Here is an 11,509-nt window from a genome sequence, read left to right on the forward strand (position 1 = left end):
CCCCCGCTCAGTTCCTTGTCCCCCACTCTCCCAACCCCGCAAGCGCTCTGGGCCCTAGCCCCTGCCCCAGCTATGGCTCCTGGGGCTCCCTCATCCAGCCCCAGTCCTGTCCTGGCTGTACTACTCTTCTCCTCTTTGGGTAAGTTGAGCCACCCCAGTCTGGGGCCCTTGGGGCTCAGGTTGTCTCTTAGCAACTTTCCCACTGCCTTCACTTCACTCTCCATTGCAATCAAAGAGAGAGTGAGTGAGAGCAGGAAGGTGATATTCTATGCAGAGAAAAAAATATATAATGCAGTTTGGAGGGAGGCAGTAAAGGTATTCTGGGAAGAGAGGAGGCAAAAGAGAGTATAGAGAGCTCCTCTGAGGTGGACCTGATGAGACCCAGATTGGAAACCAGTGACATGCCCCCAAAGCCATGCTGAGGGCCTGGTGGGAAGCACTGTTAGAGCTTGGTGAGAAACAGGTTCAGACACCTGGGTTCTGGTCCCTACTCACTGCCTAGTAGTACAGGAGATACCTAACCTTAATTTCCCTGAAGTGAAAATTCAGGGAATATGATCTAAGGATCTCCGAGCCTTTGTCTCTTGGTGGCTCAGTTTCTCTCTTTGGATTTCTTGTCCATCATGTGAATGAATGGAGTAGAAGGAAGGTTCTATGAGATTCTAGGGTCTTGTCCCATCTCCAGCTATCTTCCACATAGGTTGACCAGGCCCTTCCTTGCCCCATGGCAGATGCTAGGTGAGCGAGAGAAGTTCAAAACTGGGTTATTTGAATGGATCCTTCCTTTTCCGAACTGCCCTGAAGCCTCCTGCAAGGGGTGAGCAGTAGGCTAATGAGGGTGGGAGGAGTTGGTCAGAATGGCTAAGATTCCCTGCTATCAGCTCCTTGAGTCCTAAACCCAGAACCTAGACTCTTCTGGGCTGTCCTGGACTATTCAGGAGTGTACTGAGAAAAAATATTAAGGACAGGATGTTGAGGAAGGACATGGTGAGGAAAATGGGGAGAGGGAATCTTGGAGTATAAGGGGAGAGAGAGTTCTGTCCCAGGACCTGTCCCACTCATAGAGCCGTTGAACAGACTGAAGGGCAGTGGTTGATATTTGGACAGAGGAGTAGAAGTTAGACTCAATGAATAACCTTCCTTGTTACCTTTGGGATTCTCAAGAAGGCTCTAATGCTGAGTGCCAGGAGGTGAGTCACTGACACTGCATGCTGAGATGGGAGATTTGGGACTATGGGACCTGGAGTGGAGGGGGTGAGGTGGGAGGCATGAGCCCCCAACTTTGGTGAGACAATAGGCCTCTATTGATTTGGTTGCTTCCTCCCCCTCCCATAGAACAAAAGGGTCTACAGTTGCCCCCAGCCAGGGCCAGCCCACACACATAATCTCCCTGGAATGGCCTTCCTTGTGTGGGTGAGTCTCGGGAGTGGCACTGGGCCAGAATGGCCAAGAGGAGGGTGAGGAGGGTCAAACCAGAACCACAGAGGGCTCATATGCAGAGCCATCTGGGCTTGGGGGTCCTATTCTACACCCAGCTTCCCGTGAGAGGGGTATAAGGTCCTTTCCCTCTCTGCCCCCAGGGATTCAGCAATAAGAACAGTTAGGCCAGGGAAGAAGATGTACATTCTCTAGTTATCTTCATTTTTTTTTATACAAGAAATTTGAGTTTGCCATACTATGAAATAATATGCAGCTGTTAAAAATAAGACTGATCTCAGAGTTCCTGCTGTGGCACAGTGGATTAAGGATCCAGCATACGTCACAGCTGTGGCTCAGATTTGATCCCTGGCCTGGGAACTTTCATGTGCTGCAAGTGCAGTCAAAAAAGAAAAAAAAAAATTGACCTCTATGAATCAATATGGAACACTCCCCCAGATACGTATATTCTTTTTTCTTTTTTTTTGGCCATGCCCAAGCATGGAAGTTCCTAGGCCAGAAATCAAACCAAAGCCGCAGCAGTAACAATACTGAGTCCTTAACTGCTAGGCCAACAGGGAAGTCCCATATATTCTATTTTTATACATATATTCTTAAGCAAAAAAAAGGGGGGAGTTCCCACTGTGGCTCAATGGTAACGAACCCAACTAGTATCCATGAGGATGTGGGTTTCATCCCTGGCCCCGCTTAGTGGGTTAAGGATCTGGCATTGCCATGAGCTGCGGCTGTAGGTCAAAGACTCGACTTGGATCAGGGCTTGCTGTGGCTGTGGCATAGGCCAGAAGCTGCAGCTCCAGTTTTATCCCTAGCCTGGGAACCTCCATATGCCGTGGGTGTGGCCCTGGTGAAAAAAAAGTAGAATATAATGCAGCGTATGACAAAAAAAAAGAAAGAAACCACCACAGAACAAAAATATTTCTTCTAACTGCATGTACTACATGTACATCTTGAGTTTATATTGAGTTTGATATATAGAAAATGGTTGTACATTAAACTGATAACATTGGTTATATCTGGGAGGGGACTACAGAAAAGGATTTGGTTGGGAGATGTCAAGAGACACTTTAGCTTTCTTTATCTCCATATTTGAATGCAATATGTGTGCCCTGTATTATCTATAATAAATTTTTAAAATTATAAAGCCTGCGCCTAAAGGATCGCTTAAGCATTAGATACTAACCCAAAGGGAAAGTAAGACTTGGAGACAGAATCCACCTTTTGGAAGTCCTCAGGAGAATTCTATCACTGCTGATTTCATTTCCTCTATCAAACATGCTGAAGAGCTTGAACCAACACGGTGTTTCTACTCATCTATTCAGTTAGTCTAGAGAGACTTGGGCCTCAAAAGTCATCATTTCTGCCCCCATCTTTTCTATGGCCTCTGACTCCCTTTACATCTCTGGTTGGGCCCACATGTGCATCTGATTTCCCCTCTGTGTTTGCAGTGCTCTCCCCTGCCCAGGCCATTGTGGTTTACACGGACAGGGAGGTTCACGGTGCTGTGGGCTCCCGGGTGACCCTGCACTGCTCCTTCTGGTCCAGTGAGTGGGTCTCGGATGACATCTCCTTTACTTGGCGCTACCAGCCCGAAGGGGGCCGCGATGCCATCTCGGTGAGTGCCTGGAAGAATCCTGGGTTTGGATAACAGAAAGGGTACTTCAAAGAACAGAAAAGAGAACTTGGGCTAAGAAAAGGGAAATCCTTTATAAGCCATAATGCCAACTGTTGCCAAGTAAAGTGGTAAACTTTGTCACTCTGACTAGGGTCTATCAACACTGATGCCCCCTCCCAGCACTACCCTCTTCAGCCCAGAATTCCTGACCCTGAGCCTATGCTTCCCCTCCTTCCTCAGATCTTCCACTATGCCAAGGGACAGCCCTACATCGATGAGGTGGGGACCTTCAAAGAGCGCATCCAGTGGGTAGGGGACCCTCAATGGAAAGATGGCTCCATTGTCATACACAACCTGGACTATAGTGACAACGGCACTTTCACCTGTGACGTCAAAAACCCACCAGACATAGTGGGCAAGACCTCTCAGGTCACGCTCTATGTCTTTGAAAAAGGTGTGAGAGGAGGCGGGATGGGAGTATGGGAGGCAGTACAGAGAAGGGATCAGGCCTCCATGAGAGGCTGGGGGAAGGGGCAAAATGCCTGGTTAATGCCCTTCAGGCTCTGGGATAGTGGGCAGAAGGCAGCCTTTGTTGGGAAGTCTTCCAGCCCCAACTTTAGGGCTAGTTACCAAAGATACTTGTCCCTGCTCATTACCCCACTTCTTTTCCTTCCCCTCTTAGTGCCTACTAGGTACGGGGTGGTGCTGGGAGCCGTGATCGGGGGTGTCTTGGGGGTAGTGCTATTGGGGCTGCTGCTTTTCTACCTGATTCGATACTGCTGGCTACGCAGGCAGGCCGCCCTGCAGAGGAGGCTCAGGTAAGGGCAGGCACCTGACTCCCCTCCCCCAACCCCACGGCTCCGCCTCTGGGCGGGGGCTCCTCCAAAGGGTGGGAGGGCCAAAGGGAGAAGGAAGCCTTGAGCCCTCTGCGAGGGGCTCTGGCGGGGCAAAATCACTAGCACCTCCCCCGCCCCCCCTTCCCTGCAGTGCCATGGAGAAGGGGAAATTACACAAGCCTTCCAAGGACTCGAAGCGCGGCCGGCAGGTTAGCGGGATTTGGGGAGCCGCTGGGCGGCAGTCAGGGGTGGGATGGGAATAGTCAAGCCGGACCTGAGCAGTAACTGATGTGTGCATCCCTCCCCACAGACGCCAGTGCTGTATGCCATGCTGGACCACACCAGAAGCACGAAAGCTGTCAGTGAGAAGAAGGCTAAGGGGTTGGGGGAGTCTCGCAAGGATAAGAAATAGCGGTTAGCGGGCCGGGCGGGGGATCGGGGGTCAGGGGTGGAGCCCTCCAAAGGCGCTAAAGTGGTGGTCATCGAGATGGAGCTACGAAAGGATGAGCAGAGCTCGGAGCTCCGGCCTGCTGTCAAGTCCCCCAGCAGAACCAGCCTCAAGAACGCCCTCAAGAACATGATGGGCCTGGACTCAGAAAAGTGATCACCACCCCCCACCCCCCCAGGCCTTGCCGGAGCAGGGGGACCTAGGCTCCTCTCTCCCCCGTCTAGGTGCTTTCCTCCTTAGCTCCCTAGCCCTGCCCTGCCCTGCCCTCACCTCCTTTTGAGATGTAAGTTTCATTCCAAAATTCACTCCTTCATTCATTTTCTTCCCTACCTTCACCCCCCTGGCTCTCCCGAAGCCCAGGGCCCCATCCTACCCTTTACTTGCCCCAAGGACTGTGTGTTTGGTGCCTGTTCCTCTGGCACTGAGAAGAAAGGGACCTTGAATACCCCTGCCTCAACTCTAGGCCACCTGGTGTTTCCATCCCCTGCACCACCTAGCCTGTCCCTTTAGCTCTTTTCTCTCTGACCTTCCCTCCCCTCTATCAGGTGGCCCAGCTCCATACTCTGTCCTCCCAGCTAACACCCAGATCAGTCAGATCACACTCTCCTTCAGGGTTTGTTTAGGTTGTTATTTTTTATTTTTTAATCCTTGCTTCTTCGTTCATTTTTTTATCTGTGCCCATGCTCCACCCTCCTCCCATGACTGAGTACCAATGACGTCATGTAGCTTTGGCAATTCCTCACCCCCTCATTAAATCCTTAATGGAGAGCCAGCCCAAGCAGAGGGGGCCCTGATCCTCAAACCTCAGCTACAAGAATGGTGCCCTTTGACCACTCTGAAGCACTGTTCTGGGATTCAAGGTCACAGGAATGGAGAGAGAATGTGAGAGACAAGGAATCCTCATAGGTCGGGGTGTTGAGGAGGGGGCAAATGAGCCTTAAGAAATAGCTTTTAAATAACCAAAGAAAAGGCCGGAAAAACAAATGGGAAAAAAAGGGGAAAGGGAAGAGGCTGCACTTCCAGCCATAGGGGATTCTTAGGATTTTTCTACATTCTGTATATTTCTTCTCAAACCCCCAAATATCCTTACATGTTTAATAAACACTGACATTTCCAGAAGCTGCTCCATCTCCAATTTCCTCATTCTCTTGGAAATAATCCCTGTCCCTTATCCCATCCCAACCTCCCACCTTCTCCCATTCCTCTTGTCCCCAAATCCTTCTCCTCCCCAACTAATTTCAGTTGTTAAGAATTTGATTTCGGAGTTCCAGTCGTGGCTCAGTGGTCAATGAATCCGACTAGGAACCATGAGGTTGCAGGTTCGATCCCTGGCCTTGCTCAGTAGGTTAAGGATCCGGCATTGCCGTGAGCTGTGGTGTATGTCGCAGATGCAGCTCGGATCCCGTGTTGCTGTGGCTCTGGTGTAGGCCGGTGGCTACAGCTCTGATTAGACCCCTAGCCTGGAAACCTCCATATGCCGTGGGAAATAGCAAAAAGAAATAGCAAAGAAAAAAAAAAATTGATTTCATGGTATGGGGATATCTAATATAATGGAAAGAACTCTGAAGTAGGCTCATAACACACATTCATACATTCAGCTATCCAGTGAGTTTGTGCTGTGTGCTAAATTGTGTGTCAGTCTCTGTGTTTGCCTGGGTTATGATAGATTCCCTACTTACCAAGATTTGAATTTTTAAAACATCTCAGCCACTCACAAGATGTGTGACTTGACTTAGGTAAGCCTGTTTCTGCATTGGTAAACAACTGAGATAATGATAGCTGCCCTGCTTAATTCCCAGGATTTTTGTAATGAAGCACATGAGATCTTGTGTATGGAAACCTTTGTAAATTACAACTTGATATACAACTGAGATATTAAGGATCAGTCCTTTGAGGATGTTTCTCAATCTTGCCTAAAGGATTACCCTTTAAAAACTAGCACTAATCTCATTTACCCCTACAAACTCACACACACACAACTTTGTTTTGTTGGTGCACTGTTTTAGGTATACTATTAATAATTCATACACTATTAATATCCTGGCATCACTAAATAATTATAGAAAAATACACATGTATCTTTTTCCACTGGGGGTTACTGATGGCAAAAAACCCAAGATTCCCACAAGTCATTTCCTCACTTTGTTATGAGGTTAAAGATAAGATTTTTAACAGCAGCTTTGCCAAGACCCATTTATTTCAAAGGCTGTCTTCTACTTGTCCTAAAAGAAAATTTAACTCAAATCTAATGGATTCTATTAGGCAAATGCCATTCCCAGTCACCCCCCCAAAAAAGGCCAAAAAAAAAAAAAAAAGACATTCCAATACAGTGGTTCATGAATGGATTATTCAATAAAAAATATTGGTACAACTGACTTATATGTCTGGGGAGAAAAAAGTAAGATCTTTATCTCACACCATATACAAAAATAAAATCTAAATGTTAAAAAATAAGATAAAAATATCAGAAGGAAATAAGCGTATTCACTTAATCTTCAAATGGGAGAGCCCTTTAAACAAGACAGGAAGTCCAGAAATCTTAAAGAAAGTGTTGTCTCTGTCCACTTAGCCTCTGTCCACCAGTGCCAAGTAGAAATGCAGAGACAGAGTTTTGGGTGAAGGAGGAAAAAAGTAGCGTTTATTGCTTTGCCAGGGAAAGGAGGTCACAGCAGGCTAATGCCTTAAAGACTGTGCCCCTCTTTGGGAGAGAATAGGAAGTGGTTTTATAGTTTTGCAAGTGGAAAATAGGGCCACAGCTAAGGATCAAGGTAGATGCAACCTTTCGTTCTTCTTCAAAGCTGGTATTTAGTGGTCCTAGGACTGGTTGTGGTGGTCCTGAAAGGAAGAAGGCCTCGTCAAGTAATTAACATCTTTATAGGGGGGTTTAGTTCTTGCAGAAGAACTCAAAGATACTGTTTTGCCCATTCCTTGAGGAGAAACCAGGATCCTGCCCCAAAGGTGCATTACTGTTTCTTGATTGCTCTTCCTTTGTCTCTGCATCCCCTCCCTTCCCGGATTAGCAACTGTTTGTGCCTACTCTTTGAAACTCAGGGAAGGTCATGGAAGCTGAATGAGGCCTATTTCCTAAAAATAAGCAATGGGGAACACAGAAAGGCTTTTGTGCCCAGGAACCTCACAGGGCCCTGCTTGGTCTCAATACATAAAATCTTGAATCTCCCTGGAGTTGCCATCGTGGCTCAGCAGTTAACGAATCTGACTAGCATCCATGAGGACACAGGTTCAATCCCTGGCCTTGCTCAGTGGGTTAAGGATCCGGTGTCACCATGAGCTGTGGTGTAGGTCACAGACGCAGCTCAGATCCTGTGCTGCTGTGGCTGTGGTGTAGGCCCGCAGCTGCAGCTCTGATTTGACCCCTAGCCTGGGAAACTCCATGTGCCGCAGGTGTGGCCCTGAAAAGCAAACAAAAAAAACCTTGAATTCTCCTTAATGGCAAGCTTATTTATTTATTTATTTATTTATTTTTATTTTTATTTTTTTTAATTGAAACTGCTGGCTTACACCATACCCATAGAAATGTCAGATCTGAGCCGATTCTGTGACCTACAACTGCAGCTCTCGGCAACACCAGATCCTTAACCCACTGAGTGAGGCCAAGGATCAGACTCATGTCCTCGTGGGTACTAATCATCTTTGTTACTGCTGAGCCAAAATGGGAACTTCAGAATGTATTATTAAACCAAAAGACAGCTGGTAATCTAGGAGAAAAATATAACAAAAATGAAATATTTTCCCACACATAAGAGTCTAATATCTCCCTCATTCCCATCTTCAGCTATTGCTCCATTCCTCAACTTCCCTCTTGGACAAGTATAGGGCTCTATCTCCAACCATCCACTCTCCTTTCAAACTATTGTCCCCATCACTCTGTTGAAACTGCTCCTGTTGAAATGATAGAGTGAGATAGTTACACAGGTAGCTGTAGAAGTCCCAGTAGGGACCACTGATAGAGAGGGAAACCTAGGGAACTTGGGGAGACCACTATAAGTTAATAATCACTCAAGAAAGCCATCAGGACATGGTGGAACAAGGAAGACTTGCTTAACTATAAAACTAAATAAGGTGTTCCCGTCGTGGCTCAGTGGTTAACGAATCCGACTAGGAACCATGAGGTTGCAGGTTCAATCCCTGGCCTTGCTCAGTGGGTTGAGGATCCGGCGTTGCCATGAGCTGTGGTGTAGGTCACAGACGCGGCTCGGATCCAGCGTTGCTGTGGCTGTGGCGTGGGCCAGCAGCTGTAACTCCAATTGGACCCCTAGCCTGGGAACCTCCATGTGCCGTGGGTGTGGCCCTGAAAAGACAAAAGGAAAAAGGCACCAGTGATGTCCATCTTAACAAACCACCTAACCCCCAAACCCTCAGCTTTCAGAGGCATAGACAGCAGAGGATTAAAAGTGGAAGACAACAGTTCACTGAAGAGTGATTCCAGTGAGGACTGGTTCTCAGGGACAATGAAGCTGCCAGGAGCCACTCCCACTGAAAACAATTCCAGAAATAAAGGAAACATGGCAAGGACTAGAAGGGCAGACAGAGAAAGGCAGAGATGGACAGGAAGGGAAGGCCCCCCAAAGGACATTAGGACATGAGTTAAGGCAAGAGTAAGAGAAGGAAGAGATCAAAGCGGAAAAACCTGGCTCTCTATTGGAGCAAGTTCAAGATGAGGTCAAGAGTCCAGCAATGACACCAAGTCCCTGAAAGTAGATTGTACAGGGAAGCAGGTTCCTTATTCCTTTTGCTGCCTGCATTTCTCCCAAGACTTTCACCTCCAAGTTAGGGCTTTAGAAATATATTTCCTTTTTTTTTTTTTGGTCTTTTGTCCTTTTAGGGCCACACCCGCATCATATGGAGGTTCCCAGGCTAGGGGTCTAATCTGAACTGTAGCTGCCAAGCCTTTGCCAGAGCCACAGCAATGAGGGATCCGAGCCACATCTGCAACCTACACCACAGCTCACGGCAACACCGGATCCTTAACCCACTGAGCAAGGCCAGGGATCAAACCCGCAACCTCATGGTTCCTAGTCGGATTCGATAACCGTTGAGCCATGACAGGAACTCCCTGAAAATATATTTCAAAGTATCCCCTGCTCAGATCTCCAGACCTCTTCCACCTTTGTCAGGACTCTACTCCCAGCTCTGCCACCCCTACATGATGGAAAAAGCACCAAATGAGTCATCAGTGATATAGATGTTATAGCTACATTTGCTTTCTTCCTTGGCTGTTTCTAATGCTTCTCTCTTCAATAAACCACTTATTATAACAGCATTCACCAGTCTCCCAAAGAGGTCAAATTGGAGATGTATCTCCTGGCTTATGCCACAGCCACAGCAACGCCAAGACTAAAGGCTACCACTATAATTATACTACACTTGGAATTTTTCAAATGTAAAATTTCCTTCTTTTCTCTGGTGTCAAAAGGAAAAGTACTTCCCTTAACATCAGGCCTTCCCATGTATTACTGTTTGGTTCTCCTGATATCCTATAGCCATGGGTTATTAGGCATGGATAAACTTTGGGATATAGATATAGATTCCAGGTATAAGTGATATCATATGGTATTTGTCTTTCTCTTTCTGACTTACTTCACTTAGTATGAGAATCTCTAGTTCCATCCATGTTGCTGCAAATGGCATTATTTTGTTCTTTTTATGGTTGAGTAGTATTCCATTGTGTATATATACCACATTTTCTTAATCCAGTCATCTGTCAATGGACATTGAGGTTGTTTCAATGTCTTGGCTATTGTGAATAATGCTGCAATGAACATACGGGTGCATGTATCTTTTTCAAGGAAAGTTTTGTCCAGATATATGCCCAAGAGTGGGATTGCTAGGTCATATGGTAGTTATATGTATAGTTTTCTAAGGTATCTCCATTATGTTTTCCATTGTGGTTGTACCAATTTACATTCCCAACAGTACAGGAGGGTTCCCTTTTCTCCACACTCTCTCCAGCATTTGTTATTTGTGGACTTATTAATGATGGTCATTCTGACTGGTGTGAGGTGGTACCTCATAGTACTTTTGATTTGCACTTCTCTAATAATCAGGGATGCTGAGCATTTTTTCATGTGCTTATTGGCCATCTATCATACCCTTTCTTTAAAATATGCATGAGAGGAATTCCTGCTATGGTGCAGCAGGACTGGCAGTGTCTCTGGAGCGCCAGAACACAGGTATGATCCTTGGCTTGACACAGTGGGTTAAAGGATCCAGCATTGCCACAGCTGTGGCATAGGTCACCACAGTGGGTCATTCAGATCTGATCCCTGGCCCTGGAACTCCATATGCCACAGGGTGGCCAAAAAATAAATAAATAAATAAATAAAAGGAAGGAAAAAATGCATGCAGGCAAGTGTAATACCCTGGAGCAAGTAATGGTGAAGGTAGCATTTTACTACCATGCTCCAGCAGATATCCCCCAAGCAGTGGGGGCTATTGGAAAGGGCTGATGACAGAGAACTCCACCACTGTCCTAGCACCAGCCAGTTCTCAGAAGCCCATATCACCAGCAACCAGAAGCACCTGTTTTATTTTAGTGTCCATAGAAACAGACTAAGGTGCAGTACAGACACTTCCCATCTTGTGTCCATGGAACAAGGGAACAGGAAATCCTCCGGTTTTACCAGGACACACTGGACACACAGGTGTTGCAAGGAGGTTAGTTAGCCTCTTTTTTTTTTTTTTTTGCTTTATAGGGCTGTACCCACGGCATATGGAGGTTCCCAGGCTAGGGGTCAAATTGGAGCTACAGCTGCCAGCCTACACCACAGCCACAGCAACGCCAGATCCTTAACACACTGAGCGAGGCCAGGGATGGAACCCAAAACCTCATGGTTCCTAGTCGGATTCGTTTCCGCTGCACCACGATGGGAACTCCGAAGTTAGCCTTTTATTTGCCTGTGAATCTAGGACTAAAGGCCACCATCATTACTATACTGCATTTAGAATTTTTCAAATGTAAAATTTCCTTCTTTTCTCTGACATCAAAAGGAGAAGGTACTTCCCTTATCATAGGGCCTTCCATTGTATTACTGTTCAATCCTCCTGATATCCTATAGCCATGGCTTGTTAGGCATGGATAAACTTTGGAATATAGGTTGCTTTCCAGGGATATTGTTTCCCCTTGCTTTCTGCTCAGAGCTGCTGCATGGTTTCAAC

At 46.7% G+C, this 11,509-nt stretch overlaps 1 protein-coding gene across 1 annotated transcript; it reads left to right on the plus strand.

The window, feature by feature from the left end:
- Positions 1 to 5,452, plus strand: MPZ (myelin protein zero). Its single transcript, XM_047782984.1, has 6 exons — positions 1 to 139; positions 2,883 to 3,049; positions 3,290 to 3,503; positions 3,732 to 3,867; positions 4,037 to 4,094; positions 4,196 to 5,452. The coding sequence occupies exons 1-6, from the start codon at positions 73 to 75 to the stop codon at positions 4,295 to 4,297; spliced, it is 744 nt and encodes a 247-aa protein (XP_047638940.1). The 5' UTR covers positions 1 to 72; the 3' UTR covers positions 4,298 to 5,452.
- The last annotated feature ends 6,057 nt before the right edge of the window (positions 5,453 to 11,509 follow it).

The sequence above is a fragment of the Phacochoerus africanus genome, chromosome 6 (assembly GCF_016906955.1).
Source record: "Phacochoerus africanus isolate WHEZ1 chromosome 6, ROS_Pafr_v1, whole genome shotgun sequence".
In the NCBI taxonomy this organism is placed as follows: domain Eukaryota; kingdom Metazoa; phylum Chordata; class Mammalia; order Artiodactyla; family Suidae; genus Phacochoerus; species Phacochoerus africanus.

Excerpts from the sequence above, each read along its gene's own strand:
- MPZ (XM_047782984.1), top strand. The coding sequence starts at position 73 with ATGGCTCCTGGGGCTCCCTCATCCAGCCCCAGTCCTGTCCTGGCTGTA. Across the intron at positions 3,050-3,289 it reads GGGGCCGCGATGCCATCTCG|ATCTTCCACTATGCCAAGGG; the intron begins GTGAGTGCCTGG and ends CTCCTTCCTCAG. Across the intron at positions 3,868-4,036 it reads GCCCTGCAGAGGAGGCTCAG|TGCCATGGAGAAGGGGAAAT; the intron begins GTAAGGGCAGGC and ends CCTTCCCTGCAG.